A 19,624-nucleotide genomic window follows, 5' to 3' on the forward strand; every position below is an offset into this window, starting at 1 on the left:
CGAGGAGCTGGGATTACAGGAGTGTGCAATGATGCTAATTTTCTTTTTTGTGTGTGATTTTAGTAGAGATGGCGTTTTCCCATGTTGGCCAAGATGATCATAAACTCCTGACCTCAGGTGATCTGACAGTCTCAGCCTCCAAAGATGCTGGGATTACCAGCATGAGTCACCACTGCCAGCCAGGATTGCTTTTTTGACATGATGAGCTAAAGAAAGATGCCAGACTAGCTAGGAGAGAGGCCCAAGGAGACCTGAAGGCCAAGGAGGAGGGACAACCAGTTGTTGGCGAGAACCAGTGGCAGGGGCTCAGCAGGACACAGGCCAAGGCTGAGGAGGCCCCACAGAGAAGCAGAGCCTAGGACCAGGGGTTCCTCAGAACACCTGTGCTCCCCAAAAGCTCCCTTCCCATCCCCTCTCTAGGCACAAATCTGGGATGGAGGGGCCCTGACAGCTCTACTCTCTGAGGTTGGTGAGAACGGGTGCCCAAAATGCAAACTGTCTGCAGAAAAATAGAGTCCTACATTTTTCAAATACATTTAGGATGGTACATGGACATTCACATCACACAGACACACCAGAGACCCAAAGAAAAGTGCCTTAGAAATATACCAAAATGTGGCTGGGCGTGGCGGCTAATGCCTGTAATCCTAGCCAGCGCTATGGAGGCAGGTAGATCACAAGGTCAGGAGTTTGAGACCACCCTGGCCAACATGGTGAAACGCCATCTCTACTAAAAATACAAAAATTAGCAGGATTGGTGGTGCTCACTTTAGTCCCAGCAACTCAGGAGACAGAGGCAGGAGAATCGTTTGAACCCAGGAGGCGGAGATTACAGTGAGCTAAGATCATGCCATTGCACTCCAGCCTGGGCATCAGAGCAAGACTCCATCTCAAAATAAAAATAAAAAGAAATAAAAAGAAATACACCAGATGTTAGCTGGGGCCTTCTCCTGGTAGGAAAGTGCTGGGGGATATTTAGCAAAGTCCTTCTTTATATTTTCTGATATTTTCCAACTTCTTCAATGAGTATTTAATAAATAGATTAAAACTTAACACGACAACCAACGTGTTGTTTGTGTGTTTGTTTTGTCTTTTAAGGAAGAGATTAGAGCTATTCCCCTCACCAGGTTATTTGAGTGGATGTAACAAGTCCATGTTACCAGAAATGATCATCTGGCCATTTCCAGTCTGAGAACAGAACACTTGGTTGTCCTGGTCAGTGTTTCCCAAGAAGGGGGAGGAGTTCTTTGCTGGAATAAATAAGCCTTAGCATTCATGAGAATCAGCTACTCCAGACAGACGGCTTTGGAATCACCAGCTCTATCCAACTCCCTGAGGCAGGTAATCCATGATGCTTTTCATCCTGGGAGCAGAGGAATCCGTTTATCTAAGCATTGTAGGTGGCAGCCTGGAGCGTGTGGAGTGTGTGGTGAGTGGATGCCAGGAGGTGGTATGCCCAGGGCACTGGGTTGGGGCCAGGGGACTGTTGTGATTACCCGTGCCTTTTTAAGAGGCGTCCTCTCTGGGTCTGANTTTTTGAGACAGAGTGTCCCTCTGTCACCCAGGCTATAGTACAGTGGCGTGATCTTGGCTCACTGGAACCTCTGCCTCCTGGGTTCAAGTGATTCTCCTGCCTCAGCCTCCCAAGTAGGTGGGATTATAGGAGTGCACTATCATGCCCAGCTAATTTTTTTGTTGTTGTTGTTTGTATTTTTAGTAGAGACTGGGTTTTGCTGTGTTGGTCAAGCTGGTCACAAACTCCTGATCTCAGGTGATCTGCCCGCCTCAGCCTCCCAAGGTGCTGGGATTACCAGCATGAGCCACCACTGCCGGCCAAGATTGTTATCTTTTTGAAGAGCCAAAGAAAGACCCCGGACTAGCTAAGAGAAAGGCCCAAGGAGACCTGAAGGTCAGGGAGGACGGACAACCAGTTGTTGGCAAGAACCAGTGGCAGAGGCTCAGCGGGACACAGGCCAAGGCTGAGGAGGCCCCAACAGAGAAGCAGAGCCTAGGACAAGGGGTTCTTCACAACACCTGTGCTCTCCGAAAGCTCCCTTCCCGCCCCCATTCTAGGTGCAACTCTGGAATGGGGGCCCTGACACAAACCCCTACTCCCTGGGTTGGTGAAGGAACACCCAAAATGCAAATGATCTGCAGAAAAATAGAGTCCTGTATTTTTAAAACATATCTAGGATTGTATATGGACATTAACATCACACTGACACACACACAGAGACACCAAAGAAAAGTGCCTTAGAAATACACCAAAATGTGGCTGGATACTGTGGCTCACACCTGTAATCCCAGCAATTTGGGAAGCTGAGACAGGTGGATCACGAGGTCAGGAGTTCGAGACCAGCCTGGCCAATATGGTGAAACCCTGTCCCTACTAAAAATACAAAAATTAGCTGGATGTGGTGGCACTCAACTTAGTCCCAGCTACTCAGGAGGCTGAGGCAGGAGAATTGTTTGAACAAGGAGGCTGAGGTTGCAGTGAGCTAAGATTATGCCACTGCACTCCAGCCTGGGCATCAGAGCAAGACTCCATCACAAAATAAAAATAAATAAAAAAGTAATACACCAGATGCTAGCTGGGGTCTTCTCCAGGTAGTAAAGTGCTGGGGGATATTTTGCAAAGTCCTTCTTCATATTTTCTGACTTTTTCCAAGTTCTTCAATGAGTATTTAATAAACAGATTTAAAATTAACACGGCAAAGGGTATTTTGTGTGTTTGTTTTACCTTCTAAGGAAGAGATTAGAGCTATCCCTATAACCAGGTTACTTGAGTGGATGTAACAAGTCCATGTGGCTACAAATGGTCATCTGGCCATTTCCAGTCTGAGAACAGAACACTTGGTCGTCCTGGCCAGTGTTTCCCAAGCAGGGGGAGGAGTTCTTTGCTGGAATAAATAAGCCTTAGCATTCATGAGAATCAGCTACTCCAGACAGACAGCTTTGGAATCACCAGCTCTATCCAACTCCCTGAGGCAGGTAATCCATGATGCTTTTCATCCTGAGAGCGGAGGAATCCATTTTTCTAAGCCTTGTAGGTGGCAGCCTGGAGCGTGTGGAGTGTGTGGTGAGTGGATGCCAGGAGGAGGTGTGCCCAGGGCACTGGGTTGGGGCCAGGGGACTGTTCTGATTCCCTGTGCCTTTTTAAGAGGCGTCCTCTCTGGGTCTGAGTTTTCACACCTGTAAAGGGCGGAGGTGCCCTGGGGCCTCTATGGTCATTTCTGCCTTGATACTTACAGATTCTGATTCGAGTCAGCTGTGCATCTTCAGCTGTGCAGCTGACCCTCGGGGGAAGAGGTGCTGTCCCCTTGCCTGGCGCAGGGTGCAGCTCTCAGAACATGTGGCACATGTGATTGCTGCAGCAGGTTCCTGTGAGCAGCGGCCGCAGGCCCCACAGTGATTTCAGGGTCCCCATGGGGCTGCCTCGGGAGCTCCACTTCCCCACGAAGCCCCCTGGCCAAGTCCACAGATGGGCTGTGCCTCTGTCCACACACTGAAGAGACAAACTGCTGGGAAACAGCCAGTGCTCCAACTTGCCCAAGCAGAAAACGCAAGGCTTTGCACCCAAAATAATTCCAGAAACAAATATTGCCTAACATTTTCCCAGAGAAATGGTTGCATCAGCCTGAGAGTAAACAGTTGAAGCAAACAAGCGGTCTCTGTCCCAGGGCTTGACTGAAGGCATTTCCACTGGCCTCCCCACCCTCCTTCCTGCCCCTCATTCTTCCCCTCTTCCTCTGCTCCTGTCTCTACCCCTCTCCCCTCCCCCTGCTTCCACTCCCCCTTTTCCCCTCTCTTCCCCACGGCACCCAAGCTGCCCCTTTTCTCTTCTGAATTCTGGGACTGAGTGGGCAAAGGCTGAAAGTAAATAACCTTGTTTGCTGCAGTCACCGGCCTGGAACTCAGTGCTTCCAGGGTCTCTTGGGCAGTTGCTCACGCCTCTTCTCTGGCTTGCAGTTTCAGGCACGGGGCAGCATGGGAGGTGGTGGCCCTCGGTAACGTCTATTCTGAGCCAGGTGCCTTCATTCATCATTCATCTCACCTGAGCCACTTAGCATGTTGTGCAGAGATGGAAACAGGTTCAGAGAGGTTCAGTCACCTGCTTGTCATTACACAGCAATCAAAGGTGGCCAAAACAAAATCCCAGTCTCAGTCTGGGAGACCCCAAAGCCCACGCTGCCTTCTCCCCATTAGGAGGCCCTTCCAGGCTTACAGTGAAAACAGAGACCACGTGGTGACCTGGCAGGGGCGGAAAAGAACATTCGCCCTACTTTGGCCTTGATGCCGACCATTATCAGGGCCATCTAGGCTCCAGACACGACCAGGAGCCCTCATTTCCTTCTCTCCATCAAACCTCACTGCAACCCAGCATCAAGCCTGGAGGCCCACGGGGGCCACACCACGTGTCACCGAGAGGCTGGGAGCGTCACTGTGGCCTCTGACTCTGGCCAGGGCTCCTTCATCCCTGAGTTCTTCTTTGGTGCCAGTCGGGGAATAGGGGAAGGGAGCCCCTGCTTTCTAATGCCCTAGGATGGGATCTGCTCACCAAGAGGGAGGAGAGGAGTGGGCATTCTGATTGGACCCCCATCAGCTTCCTGACCGAGGAGCCAGGCAAACCTGGCGGCCCTCTGGGCTCCTCCACCTGTTTGCTCTGTGACCTTGGCCGCTGCTCCACCGCTTTGTGCCCAGGTTTTCCACTGGAAAAGATGGAAACAATTATGGCACTTACCTCAATGGGTGACAGGAAACAGAGTGACGTGTCGGGGCCCAGGAGAGCCCCTACCTCAGGCAGGCTGCAAAGCCAGCAAGAGGCGGCAGAAGAGGGACCAGGACACAGGCCGAGTGGGGGCAGGGGGAGGTGGTCAAGTCTCCATCTGGTGTTCTGAGACCTAAAGAATCTTTGCTTCGCAGAGTTGACAATGCGGAGAATGTTACCTCTCCTGGCTCTGGGGCTCTTGGTGGCTGGATTCTGCCCTGCTGTCCTCTGCCACCCTAAGAGCACACTTGACAAGAAGAATCCGAGCCAGGAGGACCAAGACCAGGGGACACATGTGGACTTCCGATTAGCCTCCAACAACATGGACTTCGCCTTCAGCCTGTACAAGCAGTTGACCTGGAAGGCCCCTGGTAAGAATGTCATCTTCTCCCCGCTGAGCATCTCCACTGCCTTGGCCTTCCTGTCCCTGGGGGCCCGCAATTCCACCCTGATGGAGCTTCTCAAAGGCCTCAAGTTCAACCTCACAGAGACTTCCGAGGCAGAAATTCACCAGAGCTTCCAGCACCTCCTGAGCACCCTCAACCAGTCCAGTGATGAGCTGCAGCTCAGGATGGGAAACGCCATGTTCGTCAAAGAGCAGCTCCAACTGCTGGACAGGTTCACGGAGGATGCCAAGAGCCTGTATGGCGCCGAGGCCTTTGCCACTGACTTTCAGGACTCAGAGGCCGCTAAGAAGCTCATCAATGACTACGTGCAGAAGGGAACACGAGGGAAAATCAGGGATCTGATCAAGAACCTTGACCAGCAGACCATGATGGTCCTGGTGAATTACATCTTCTTTAAAGGTAAGTACCCAGCTTGGGGTTCAGAAGAGGTGGATGTTTAGTTTTGAGCCTCAGGGCCATTTCTGTCCTGGTTCAACAACAGTGTTATTAGGGAAACCACTGTAGAGGAGAGTGCCCACTGTAGAGGAGAGTGCCCACTGTAGAGGAGAGTGGGGGCAGCGTGGGCACCAAGGCCTCGCCCTGCCCATAGGCATCACCTTCTCCTGTTGGGTTTTTCCAAATTACAGTTTGTCCTTCAAGACATCAGCCTATCAGCGAAGCACATCAGCCCTTGGTCTGAGTCAGTGTGCTGCTTTTCACTCTGATTTAAACTTGTCCAGCAAACAGAAGGAAGGAGCTCTCCCTTGAAACCAGTCCAGGGCCCACAGGGACTATAGCTCCCTTTTTGCAGGGGCGCTGCTGGACTGGGCCAGGAAGGCCCTCTGTCTGGATGCACCTGGGGCTTCTGCCCTCCACATGGGCGAGGAACACTCCCAAGAGTCCAGCCAGGGGCCTCAGTCTCTGGAGGTGGCCAGGTGGGGCTGGGGCCATCTTCACAGGGGAAACCCACCCCCAAAGAGCCTGGCCCCTCCCAAGGTTCTACCATTCTGCTCTCCTATAATCTTCTGTAATTATATTTTAAAATGTGTCATTGACACATAAATGAGGGTAGAAATGTCATTGTTCTGCTCTGGGAAAGAGCCTCAAGGGTGGGCGGTACCCAAGGCACAACCCTTGCCAGATTCTAACTGGTCCAGTGCCCAATCCCATTGATAGAAACTCAACTAATGCAAAGCTCAGCCTGCAAGCTCCCAAGGGGCAGAGTGCAAGCAGGTAGCTTCTGCCTCCTGGAGCCTGGAATCCAGATGGGGAGAAAAAAACATAGGGACACAAAGAGTGCCCACCTGTCAGAGGGCGGAAAGGTGCTTAGGAGACATGCGCTGCTTGGAGGCAGAGTCCTGCCTGGAGGCTGTTGGTTGAGTCCTGGGCAAGCCCCTTCCCCTCCCAGGCCGGGGTCTTCATCTGTAAATGAAGACGTGGATCCGGATCTCCCACTAAGACTACTCCGTGCCTGAGCTGCCATTTGTGCTTTGAGTTTCCTGTGTTCTTTCCTCCTGCCTCGTAGCCCTATGCTAGGACTCTCTGCCATCCAGGGATGCAGTAGCCAGCCCAGCTTTCCCCTCCCCACCTGCCTCTAACAATGGGAAACAGGCAGGTGGGAAACAGGTGGGCAGTGGAGGTGGCCCCAGGTCTCCAGCCTCCCCTGAAGCTGCCACTCCCCTCACTGTTCAGTGCTCCGGTCCTGCTGGAGTGGAGACCTGCAGGGCCCCGCCCCTTGCTCTGTTGAACTCTACTCACTCTCCAGGTGCCCATTTGCTTCTTGCCTCAGCCTGGTTTACATACAGTGTACGTGCTGGGGCTTGGTCACTGCTGGGGTCGCCCTGCGGAAGGCAGAGGGTGCTGGGCATGCATGAGCTTCAGGCTGAGAGGGTCCCAGCTCAGAACCCTGGGGTGCCTGTTCCCTCCCTTTCTGCTCTTCCTGTTCCATTGCACCCACTGGACCCACAAGCATGCAAGATTTGACTCACTCTATGATGTTAGGACTATGTATTTGACTGAAATTAAGGGGGTGGGGGCATCCAGCCAGGGGCAGAAGATGGGAATTCAGAAAGGAAGGTTTCCCCTAGAAAACTGTTTTCTTCATTTCTCTTAAACCCAGATAGAATTAGAAGGGAAGGCCCTTATAGCAGAGAGAAGTTGAGTCAAACATAGATCAGATCCTAAAGACACTAGTCTAGCCAGACATTCAGGCCCCCAGGTGAACAGCTGAGGATGTCAGAAGATGGTAAGGAGGCAGAATTGGAAAACTTGGTGACTGGCAGAGAGAAATGGGGGAAGATGGGGCCAGACGTGACAACATTTAAAGGCTTGTAGAGGCTGGGTGGTGATTTCATCCCTCAGACCTGTCCCTCTCTTGATTCTGGCAAACAAGGCAGCAGCCGGGGTCCCCAGAGGCAGTCGGTCTTCCTAGCAGGAACGCATGCTGGAGATCTGGCCAGCTAAAGGCCCCAAAGGAGCCTGGTGCCCTGGATAATATGGGGAGGTAATCCGTGGCACTGCCCTCATGGAGGCCACAGAAGCACCCGAATTGCTGCTGCAGTTGGTGACGGGGACACCTGTTCAACTGAAATATCTCCTACCCTGAGATGGGTCCTGACTCTGAGGCGTCTTTACAATTAGGTTTGTCCTGGGTCTTTCCATGTTGGGAGGCTGCAGGAACCAGAGAACCTGAGATTTTCTGCCAGGAGGGGGAAGGAAAGATGGGCTGTGATTTTGGTCCTAGAAATCCCAAAGAGAAAGTTCAAAGGTGGAGAAGAGTCTAGAAGGAAAACGATGGCACGAGAGAAGGTAGGGCCACCCAGAAGCTGGCTCTTGTTGCAATTACCAAAAGAAAAAGCAAAGAAAGAAAGGAAGGAAAGAAGCTCCCATTTATTGAACACCAACTCAAACCGCCCACTTACATGCAATACCTTGTTTAATCTTCCCGGCAGCTCTGAAAGGTGGACGGTGGTGTTGCCATTTGTCAGTTAGGAGACATGAAGTCCAGAAAAGCAAATAATTAAACATTCAGCGTTGACCTGGGCCCATCTGAAAATTCCTTTTTCTTCCTCATGTTAACCCCTAAAGTTAACCTATGACTTTATGAGCTTTCACCAAGCATCTCACAAAACCAAGAACAGAGGTGAAAGATTGTGGAGTCCAAAACCCAGAAAAAGGATTGACAAACTGTTTCTATAAAGGACCCAGTAGTAAGTATTTTAGGCTGTGTGGTCCACAGGAGGTCTCTTCTGAAGATCCTTCGTTTTGTCTTTCTCCTCTGCTTTTTTATCTTCTTCTCTTTCCTCTTCATTGTTTTACAATATTTGAGAAATATAAGCACCTTACTTAGCACTAGGTTAATATAGAAATAGGCTACGGTTGTATTAGCTTACAGGCTTACAGTTTCCTGACCCCTGTTTTAGAGGAGGAAAATAATTGTACCCAACTAAACGCATGCAAATCATGGGCCATGTCATGATTCCCAAAGAATGAGTTTCATGGAATTTTCTACATTTTAAAGATTTTACTCCATTCTTCTCTTGCTTGCATAGTTTCTGGTGAGAAGTATGCTGTCATGTTTATCCTTATTTCTTTTTAGATAAGGTGGAGTTTTCCACCCTCTGCCCCTAGCTCTACTTCTTTCAAGATGTTCTGTTTCTCTTTACTGTGGTAAATAGGCCTTTAGTGAGAAGAACTATGTCACTCTGGCTAGGAGTCAGCCTGCATTTCATGTTTGCAATAGCTAGAGGTGCCAGAGGTAGTTTCGTGGAATTTTACCTTTGCAACATTAGAGTTTAGACAGCCTCAGACTCAGAGCCCCACAACTGACTCCTCAGCTAGACAGACACAGAATCCAGGGCAAGTCTTAGCTGGATGTTCATGGTTTGTAAAGGTGGACATGAGCTAGATATGAGCTGAGGAGCATAGCCAGTTTATGGCTTTTGCAATGTCCAACACTCCCACCACCTAAGATGTCACAAGTGCCCCTAGGCTTTTATTCCCATGGTCTCTCCTGGCTCTGAGTTCTGTCTTCCACTAAAGTCTCCCTGTTCCTCCCGTCACTCACATTGATGGGCATCTCCTCTGTCTGCCCTCACCACCTCACATACAGAACCTGGTCTCTTTCCTCCTCTTTCCACCCAAAGCCCTCCCACAAGCCATTGCTGCATGTTCACATCCCTGTAATACCAGAGACTCTCAATTGCTCACAGGAGGTTTTTCCTCTTAAGGAACCAAGGCTGAGCCATTTCTCCTCGGGCTACAGCCTCCCACGTGTTGTCATGCCTCTTTCCCTCACTTTCCCTAAACCTTCTCTCTCCCTTGCACTCCTTATTCCCAGCTTCCTATTGATTTCTCGTTCAGCATAAAGAACCAGTTCTTTCTTTCATGGCCCTTTCCCGAGTCTAAGACTGCTGGGCTCTCCCTCACCACCAATAAATTTTTTATTTGCCAAGCTATTTCTCTACATGAAGGCAGGGCCACTCCTATGAGGGCCTCTCAGTGTCTGTTGGCCTAGGCACTTCCGCTGCTGGAGAAGCAGGGTCAAGGCAGAATGACCCTGGCACTAACACATTCTTCAAATGCTTGCTCCACCTTCAGCCAAGTGGAAGACTCCCTTTGACCCCCGTGATACTTTTGAGTCAAGGTTCTACTTTAGCAAGAGGAGGTGGGTGAAGGTGCTCATGATGAGCTTGGAGGACCTGACCGCACCTTACCTCCGGGACGAGGAGCTGTCCTGCACCGTGCTGGAGCTGCGGTACGAAGGCAATGCCAGCGCACTCTTCATCCTCCCCGATCGAGACAAGATGGAGGAAGTGGAAGCCATGCTGCTCCCAGAGACCCTGAAGCGGTGGAGGGACTCACTGGAGACCAGGTGATTCTTCCTGTCCCCCTGAGACGCCACATCTCTCCACCTCAAGGTCTCACCAGCGTCCAGGGACAAGGGCATGGTGATGGGAGAACTCCCACAGGGACAGGTGGAATTCTCACTTACTTTTCTCTGTGCTGCCTGCATGACTATGAGCCTGATTTCTTTTTTCCTCCTTTAAGATGATGACATCACACAGAACAAGGGGCTGAGGCTTCCTCTGACTCCAGCCTGTTCTAAGTCGTGAGGAATCTTCTCCACACACCCAAACACTCATGCATGGTTTCTCCTGGTCTCAGTCTCTGGAAGGAACAGAGAAACTGAAGGAGTTGTGATCATTTGAGGGCTGCAGTGAGATGGGCTCTGAGGATCAGCTCTGCACTGCTAATCCAATATATGTATTCATTCACTCAGCATTTGCTACATGATTAGTTGAGCACCTACTATGTGTCAGACACTAATTTGCCCCCTAACAGTAAATCAGCAAATAAAACACAAGATTCCCTGCCCTCCTGGAGCTTACTTTGCAATTGGAGAGAGGAGAGGCAATAAATATAACAAATAAGTTCTTTGATCTGTTAGAAGGTAGAAAATTCAGTAGGAGGATAGAAATTGAGTAGAGCGGAATGAAAGAAGCAGGAAAACTGGACCTTGTGTTCATTTGTGATTTTAAATAGAATGGCCATTAGGTGATGCTTGAGTATCCATGTAATGGAGGGGAGGGGTGGAGTCATGTTGGTATGTTAGGGAAAAGCATTCCTGGCAGAGGGAACCGCCAATGCAAACCCTCTAGGCAGAACTGAGCTTGATATGTTCAAGGAAGAGCGAGGCCAGAGTGGCTGGAGCAGAGGGAGTGACGAGAGAGCTGAGAGAGGTCAGGAGCCCCCAGAGGGGTGGAGCAGCTTGTGTGGGAACACGTAGAGCCCTGGAAAACCTTGCCCTTACTCCTCTCTGAAGTGGAGAGCCATCAGGAGGCTTAGAGGAGGGGTGCGATCTGAGCGTTGTTTTAAAAGACTAACCGTGGCTGCTGAGAGACTAGATGCTGGCGTGGGTGTGGAGTCGGGGACACCCCAGGAACCAGGCACAGACAAGAGGTGGGAGCCCATGGCGGCTGGGACCCAGGAGGGAGCCGTGCGTGTGAGCAGTGGCTGAGTTCTGGATAAATCTGAGGGTGGAGGAACAGGCCGGGCGCATGGAATTGAGCTGACCGATTTCAGGGGGACACAGTGAGGCAGAGCAGTAGTTCCGGGCCACCCTGTCGTAGTTACGTCCACTCTGCCGTGGGCCCAGGGAGCGCGTGTGGGCAGCTGTGCGGGGTGGGCAGGGAGGAGCACCAGCCTTGGGTTCAGACCGTGGTGGCTGGTGTGACGTGGAGCAGGCCGCTGCTCTTCTCTGGAGCTCAGCTACCTGCTGAATAGAGAGGAGGGTCGTTTCCCCGCCACCCTGTTCTCATGGGGTGGTTATGAGAATCCGGTGAGGTGTTGTATGTGGAAGCCATAATAAACCACCAAGGGCGAGGCAGCTGCTTCAACACTAACCTGAGGCTGCAGCTCCTGCCCCAGCCACTGTCCAGAGGGCTGGACGCCTCTGGGGCCTGCCTGACGCTCCGCCCTTCCTCACTCTAGATCCCAGGAGATGCCAGGATGTGGGGCCCTACTCTGCCCATCCATCCACTCATAGACTCCTTCCTGCTTTAGCACCAAATAGCCACCAGGGAGCAGGAGCTCAGCAAATAGTTTTGAATGAAAAGAATTCACCAAACACTTTTGATTCACAAAATGCTGAGGAAATATGTGTCCACACACTCCTGGCCCACAGAGGATGCTCAGTAGGTAGTTGTTGAATGAAGGATGAAATGAACAGACAAACACATGACTGAATGAATAAAAATAGAAATAGAACACCTTCCTCCTCCATGGGACTCAGAGTTTAGTGGAAGACAGCCTCCTGTATAATGATAAGACCAGGCAGACAGGGACAGACAGCTTGGGGGAGCTATAAACCAAGGGAGGGGGATCTGGGCCACTAAGAGCTTGCTGAGAGGTATAACCTGGGCCTCTAAGAGCTTGCTGCATGTTCTATGCCAGCTTGCACCTGGCTCAGAGGACAGTGCTCACTGTGGAGGCAAGATACGAATCCCATTTGATTGTTTCAGGATCCCCAAAGCTCTTCCAATATAATCAGACTCCTCAGAGGCCCCCAGGCCCTTTCTGACCGGCCTCTGGCTCCTGGCCCACCTCATTCCCCACTACCCTCCTCTCTGCCACACTGAGGTCACCCTCCACCCTGTGGAGCAACTCCTCCTGCTCCCACCTTCTTCCATGTTCTTCCATCTGCCTCCTGCCTACCTCTTCACCTAGCTTGCTCCTTTCCTGCCTTTGGGACTCAGCCTCAACACCACATCTTACAGGAAGCCCTCCTGGTACCTGTGAAGCAGGCTGCCGTGCAGCCAGTGCAGCTGGCCTGGCCCAGGCTCTGGATACACTCAGGGGTCCCTGCTGGTGCAAAAGTGCTCTAGCGGCATTGCAAGCTGCAGCGAAAGAGCAGGGCCAGGCCCGGGCAGGGTCACAGTTCAAGGCTTGGTGTGCTGCCTGGAGCCTTTCACACTTGAATAACTAATGAATAAGAAGAGTAAAGACAGGGGTTAGGAAATTGAGGAACAGAGTATTTATTTCTAATCAGAAGGGGGTGATTGTAGAGGAAACCAGGGAAAACCGTGCAGCAAGGTGGGAGGCAGGTGGACACTAATCAGCAGAGCTGTGGATATTTTGTTTTCTCATTTTCTAGATGGATAGATGAGCTCTTTCTGCCAAAGTTTTCCATCTCGGGGGACTATAACCTGGAACACATACTTCCCCAGCTGGGCATCGAGGAGGTCTTCACCAGCAAGGCTGACCTGTCAGGGATCACAGGGGCCAGAAACCTACAGGTCTCCCAGGTGAGTCTTCAGACTTTGGTCAATTCATCTCCGTATCCGAACTCGAATGGTGAAGGCCAGCTGCACGTTTGGGCACTCTTGAACTTGTGTCAGTGCAGGTGCACTTCTCATCATGCACTCACCCTGCTTGGGACACCCCAAGTCAAGAAGAGCTCGGCTACAGCCCAGCTCCTCCTGCCGTGCTGAGGACTGGCCCTCGGCAACATGATTGTGTGTATTTCTCAGACGGAAAGATGTAGTTGTGTAGATTATTCAGGTGGAATAGACATGTTGACAGGCTTGGAATCAGACAGCCACGGACATCATTCCACACTGCACCATTTACTACCCATGGGGGCAAACAGTTAAAGTCCTCTGTCCACAGATTTTTCATCTGTAAAATGGTGGTGATCGTTCTTGGCTGGTATGCAGTGCCCGGCTGGGGAGGTAATACCAGCAGGGAATAGCAATGACGATCTGGCAATTGTGATGAAAACATGCTCAGAGCACGAGAGAGGACTACTTGGGACACAGCCTGTGTTACTAAGAGCAGAGGTGCCAAGGCAGGTGGCCATGCAGCCCTCTGCTCCTGTCTGGCCTGAGTGCTCGCACAGAGCACCGGGTTGAGTCTGCATCTCCACCTTCCAAGGTGCAAAGTAACGGAGGGATGAGTGTCGAGCAGCAGACCCGTACGATCCGGGAATGCAAGACCGTGAAAAGTACTTGAAAGCCCCAAGGATGTTTAAGCTGCAGCAGGAGAGATGCTGAAAGCCATGCTGGGCTGGCGAGGCGGTTTCTGCAGCAGCTGTTGGTGGTCAAGGGCTGCCGGGACCCTGCTTGGAAGAAACATGCCTCACATTGCTCCTGCTCTTCCTCCCAACAGTAGTGGGTGTTTTGGGGGCAACACAGACTCTCAACTCAGACAGAAAGGGGTGCAAATGAGGTGCTCCATTCTTTACCTTGAAGGCTCTGGGCAGATCACACACCGCACCTGGGTCTCCATTTGCACCTCTAGGCATCAGGGCTGTGCAAATCTAGTTGGCAGGGGAGTTGGGAGGAGCAGACGTTCCACAGCACAGAGACAGGCCAGCGCCGAGTGCTCAATGCACTTTCGGTCCCCTAGCGGCACACAGGCAAGTTGCTGACCCCCTGCCCTTCTGTGTCTACCCTGAGTAATGCTTCTGTCCCCACAGGTGGTCCACAAGGCTGTGCTTGATGTGTCTGAGGAGGGCACAGAAGCATCTGCTGCCACAGGAGTCAAAATCATCCCCTTATCCGCAAAGGTGGGCCCGAAGACCACTGTGCGTTTCAACATGCCATTCCTGGTGATCGTCGCCCGAACCGACACCCCGAGCATCCTCTTCATGAGCAAAGTCACCAATCCCAAAAAAGCCTAGAGCTTGCCATTGAGCAGTGGGGCTCCCATTAAGGAGCCAGGAATGAAAGCTGGATGCTTGGGTCTCTGGGCACAGCCTGACCCCATGCACCGAGCGGCCAGGGCATGTCTGGCCCTGTGTGCTAACCCTTGGAAGGTGACAGTGACTGCCTGTGGAGCTCCCACATGCACAGGGACCCATGGACTCTTTGTTTGGGAAGGTCCTGGGCCTCCTGACAACAATAAACAATTTCCTTGGACACGCTGCTTATTCCTTTCCATGCTGACTGCCGGACTCTGTGCTGCTGAGGCTGCTTGTGTCTCAAAGCCAAACCCTTTGACCTCCCACGCAGGCTCAGCTCCACCCCGGGATTGGGGCTCCTCGCCTTCAGCTGCAGCAGCCTGCCCAGGTCCACCCAAGCTTGTGGCCACGCTCACATGGACCTCAGGCCCTGGCTGGGAGGGACCCTGCTGCTCTAAGGGCAATTTCTGCCTGCTGGGCTTTGGGGTGCTCAATTTCAGTTCCCTGCTCCCCACCTCCAGTGCCCAGTCTCCACCTGGCTCTTGCCAGAGCTCCTGGCCCTGACCACATCTGGACAGCCCCCAGGCCCCTCGCTCCTGCAGCTGGGCAGGGCTTTATCATGGGATGCCCCCCTTCTGCTATTTAGCACCCCCAATTTATGGGGAATAGCTACTTTCTAGGTTTCCAGTCTGAGCCCCTCAACTGCCTCTCCAGTTCCTAGCCCTCACTCTGTGAATGACCTCCCTCAACAACCGGAATGCAGGGCTGAGGACAAATGAGCCATTACAGCACAACTGCAGTAAGAGCAATCGTGTAGTCAGGCATTTAACTGAGGCTCTCAGGTACCTTGCAATCTCTGTTACAAAGGCAATAATGATAACGTTGACAACAACTGAATACCTGAGGATTTTATGCCAGTCAATCTGCTAAGACCTCTCCCTGAAATAACCTATTGAATCCTCCCGATGACCTGATGAGACAAATCCTGTCAGTAGTCCCATTCTATGGATGAGGAAACTCAGGCACAGAGAGGCTTAGTAATTTTCCCAAGTCCACATAGCTAGTAATCATTGCCAGTAGAACGTTATTCCAACCCTCCTGACACTTTGTGGTTAAAAGGCACACTCTTAACCACAAAGTGATTTCCACAGGAATTGCCTTCATGGAATGTAGAACCTTACGGCAAGTAGATGGTAGAACAAGTCTGTGGAAGCTGAGGGAGAGCACCAAACTCAGTCTGGGAAGTCACGGAAGGCTTCTTGGAGGAGGTGACTTCTGTGCTGAGATCAGGGGAAGAGAAGGTGGTCAAGCGAACAGACAGGACAGTGCTTCAGACAGGAGAAAGAGCAATGGTAGCAGTCAAGGAACCAAAAGAAGTTGGGCGGCTCTGGGGCAGAGAGCAGTGAGGCTGAGGGGCTGCAGAGAGGAACGCGCCATGACAGAGCCACTGGACTGCAGAGGGACAGGCCACTGCAAGGATTCCCAAGTGGCTCCTTAGAGCCACAGGGAGCTCTAAGGGAGTTTCAGCACAGAGGCGATGGAAGCGGTGCTGCACACTAGGAAAGCACTCTGGCTGCTGAGTAGAAAAGGGATTCGTGCCCCAGGACAAGGATGTGGGCTGGACATCAAGGGGCCTCTGTGGGAACTGGGGCAAAGGTAGGTCAGAGCTGGGGAGGGCGAGCAGGGATGATTCTGTTCGAAGGCTTTGAGAAGAGTGGGTGTGAATTTATGATCGGCGGTGGGGAGGAAGGGAGGAGAACTGTATTTGGCTTTGGGCACCTGGGTGATGACTACCAATTCTCTGAATAGGAAACCCAGCAGGGCCTTGCCGGCAAGGGAAGTTGACGCATTCAGATTTGGAACTCCCATGTCTGAGGTTCCTGGGAGAATCCCCAGGGACTTGCTCAGGAAGCAGCTGGGCTGAAGTCAGGAGAGAAATCTGGGCTGGAGGAAAGCATTCAGGATTCCTCCCCTGGGATGGGCAAGTGAGTATTGAGGTGTCCCTTCAAATGAATGCCTTGGAGTTAAAAGAAAAGGGGAACCTCCCCCATCCCCACTGAAGGACCAGCTAAGAAAGGGCAGCCCACCAATGAGAGTCACCAGTGTAGAGCAGGAGACAAGAGGACGAGAAGAAACCTGTCGCCGCAGGACGAAGAGGAGAGGCTTATCCAAGGGATAGGGGAGATAACGTAGAAAAAAAGTGATGAATGAATGGAACGAATGTGTCCACAGGATTTAGTGATCTAAAGCCACCTGGGGCTCACAAGTGCCATGTTAGCAGAATTAAGGGAGAACCGGAGGGGGCTGGAGAGTGAGCAGGAGAGGAGGAGAGGGAAGGCCAGACAGCCTGCAAATGCGTATTTAGAGACTGACCTTTAGGGGAGGGGAGAGAGAGGGTGGTGGGTAGTGGGTGCTAAGCTGAAGTTCGCTGCAGTGCTTGACAGATGTCAGAGCCTTGATCAAGCTTTCATACCCATAGAAAGGATTCAGGAGGCCAGGTGGCAAGGAACCAGGGTTGCAGAGTGGCACAATTCCTAAGGTCACAAATCACAGGTGGTTTGACACCGCCTTCAACCCGGAGCTGCAGAGTGAGCAGCCAGCCAGGCAGCACGAAGCATCACGAAAGAGGGCACAGTGGAGGGCAAGGATCAAGGATCAAGGCTTCCACTGTGAGGGGAATGCAGGGAGGGGGGTGAAGGGGCTGGTGAGGGTGTGTGTTTCTTGGTAGGATCAGGAGGTACCTCCTCTCCTCCGATGACTCTGAAGATTGCTAGTGTAGAAGGCAAAGTCACCTGAGTAGTGACATTTGCCAGAGGTTGGGGCAGGAGAAGTCACAAAATGGGACAGAAAGTGGACCAGGGTGTCACGGCAGGTCAGCCAGGCTCAGTGATCAGTGCCTTGCAGGTTCAGCTCCGGAAATTCTTAGTGGTTCCAACCTTTACAGTCAGCTGTGGAATGCCCTGCCTTGTGGAATATGTCTCCATTCTTACCAGTGCTCTTGTGGGTTTCAAGAAGGCCAACTGCTGATCAGAAGGACAGGAAGTCAAGGGGCTAGAGCTACAGAGGAGAGAAGGGTTGAGACCAGCATGAACTTGAGACCAGCACTGGGGGGTACGAATGAGAGCAGAGCTGATCACTGGGGAAGGCTGAAGATGGGGAGACACTGTCTGCAGGAGGTCCAGGAATGACCTGTTAGAAGTGCCACATGAACTGTAAAGGCTACTTTTCCCCTTAAAGAGGGTCTTTTTCTCATTGACTCTCAGCTTTCTCACCTGTACAGTGGAAACCACGATAGGGTGTGCATGACAGCGTGTGCATGTCTGTGTGCATCCGTGTGTAAGAAGTCAGGAAGCCACTGAAATGTTTGCTCCTGAGTCTGAACGTTCCCTGGACAGCAATTTAAAAACTCCTGAGATGATCTTTTCCATGTGAACTAACTCCTCATCCATGCTGGCATGGCTTCCCGTCCCTCAGCTGGGGCTGGATGGCACTGCACGGGACAAGGCTCTGACCTGCCCAGCTCCTGCCCCCATTCCTTCCTGGCCTCAGTCCAGGTGTCTAAGGAGCCTTACCACAGCCCAGGGCCCATTCTCTTCTGTGACTTAGGTCTGGAAATTGCTGGCTGAAAACTGAGTTCCTCCCTTAAGGGAGCACCTGGGCCCTAGACCTGTGAGGGTGGGGCTGAGTTCACTCTTCTCCCTCCCCTGGGGGCTGAGGGTCCATCCACCTGCTAGTCACTAACTATTACCCTTAAATGGCTTCCTGACACTAGCTGCAGGGACAAGCCAGCCCCTGTCCTGACTTATTACCTCCCTCACTAACCAGAAGTGAAGACCACTTGGTGAGAGGCACTGACACCAATAAAAGACACCTACTGACTCTTTCCTTCAGTCCACGCAAATTTCCAACCATCCAAGTGCAGGCCCTGACTGGCTCTGTGGATGTCGAGGTAAAGAAAGTGGAGGTGGAATTTGCCTTCATAGAATCTTAAATTTGTTGGACAAGGCAGAAAACTGAACATGGATGTGCCAGCAGCCCTGATTAGTGGGGTACAGGATGCCAAGGGAGGGCAGGAATCAACCCCAGACTAGAAGAATCAAGTTTGGTCTCCTAAAATAGCTGTCCTCAAATGCAAAATCCTGTACAGTGAAGAGGAGACACCGGGGAGTTGTATCAGCAGAAAAGGAGAGGAAATGCAATGTGTCCATGGAGCTAGAAGAAGGTCCTGTGTTCTGGATAACTGATGTTTGAGGAAACTTTGGTCATCTGTGGAGCTAAAGAGAAAAACATGAACAAGACTACGCCTTGTAAACCATGTTAAGGATCTCAGAGTTTATTCAAAGAGTGGTGAGCTGCAGTGAATCTTATACACAGGGAGTGTGTTTTGATAGATCTCATTAGAAAGCTCACCCTGGCTGAGCGTGGAGGATGGATGGGGTATGGAGTGTTTGGTGAAATGAAGAAAAACAGAATGACCAGGAGTTTCAGCCTTAGCTAGGAACTGAGGGAGGACACAGAGGAAAGGAGACTGATTGGAGGGATATTTATTAGAGAGAATTGATGAGACTTTATGGTTGATTGTGTGAGGGGCAGAAAGAAAGCAAAGACGGCACTCAAGTTGCTGTGTTGGGAACTTGGGGAATTGAAATCCACAAGCTATTCCATGAACTAAGGATTATAGAATGAATAACGTTTTGTGCAGGAAGAAGGTAAGTCCTGATGTGGACCTGTGGATTTGGAGATGCCTGTAGGTCATCTAAGAAGAGAAGTCCAATAGAGAATGGGCTCTGTGGATCTGAAGTTCAATAGGGAAACTTGAGCGGGAGGGATGGATCTCAGAATTTCTTCCTGCCAAAAAGGTGAGGACACTCCTGCCAAATGACTTCTATTTTCGCCTGTGACAGAGAAAGAGATGCTCTCTGCTGAGTGCATCAAGGGGAAGCAGAAAACCCAGAAGTCTGGAGGAGCAGAGACAAGGATACATCAGGAAACCTGACATTCTAGTAGGCACTAATAAGGGACCCTTGGGGGCTGGAGATCACTGTGTCACTAGCCTGTACAGGTGTGTGGTTCCAGATATAATCAGCAGTTCAGACGCAGACAAAAAGGGGATAGACTGCAGGTGGCTACTGGAGCTGAAATCTCTCCTGGCTACAGGAAGGAGGGGCCATAAGTAGCTGACACAAAGAAAAATGAATATATCTGAAAACATTAACCAGAGAATCATTCAAATGATGAAATTTTCATATTCCTGGCTGGGGACATCAAGCAGCCATACAGGAGGAGCTG

General features: G+C 51.4%; 1 protein-coding gene across 4 annotated transcripts; it reads left to right on the forward strand.

Moving 5' to 3' along the window:
* The first annotated feature begins 1,257 nt into the window (after positions 1 to 1,257).
* Positions 1,258 to 14,578, forward strand: SERPINA3 (serpin family A member 3). 4 transcript variants are annotated; one of them, XM_017547035.2, is made up of 5 exons: positions 1,258 to 1,341; positions 4,924 to 5,574; positions 9,754 to 10,027; positions 12,809 to 12,959; positions 14,132 to 14,578. In XM_017547035.2, the coding sequence occupies exons 2-5, from the start codon at positions 4,932 to 4,934 to the stop codon at positions 14,333 to 14,335; spliced, it is 1,272 nt and encodes a 423-aa protein (XP_017402524.1). In that variant the 5' UTR covers positions 1,258 to 1,341; positions 4,924 to 4,931; the 3' UTR covers positions 14,336 to 14,578. The 4 variants fall into 4 exon arrangements, with proteins under 4 accessions (XP_017402524.1, XP_017402526.1, XP_017402525.1 ...); XM_017547037.2 differs by having other exon boundaries at positions 1,261 to 1,337; XM_017547036.2 differs by lacking the exon at positions 1,258 to 1,341 and adding an exon at positions 2,889 to 2,991.
* Positions 14,579 to 19,624: the final 5,046 nt, after the last annotated feature.

Source organism: Cebus imitator, unplaced genomic scaffold, assembly GCF_001604975.1.
Source record: "Cebus imitator isolate Cc_AM_T3 unplaced genomic scaffold, Cebus_imitator-1.0 Scaffold193, whole genome shotgun sequence".
NCBI classification, from domain to species: Eukaryota; Metazoa; Chordata; class Mammalia; order Primates; family Cebidae; genus Cebus; species Cebus imitator.

Excerpts from the sequence above, each read along its gene's own strand:
- SERPINA3 (XM_017547035.2), top strand. The coding sequence starts at position 4,932 with ATGCGGAGAATGTTACCTCTCCTGGCTCTGGGGCTCTTGGTGGCTGGA. Across the intron at positions 5,575-9,753 it reads GAATTACATCTTCTTTAAAG|CCAAGTGGAAGACTCCCTTT; the intron begins GTAAGTACCCAG and ends CTCCACCTTCAG. Across the intron at positions 10,028-12,808 it reads AGGGACTCACTGGAGACCAG|ATGGATAGATGAGCTCTTTC; the intron begins GTGATTCTTCCT and ends CTCATTTTCTAG.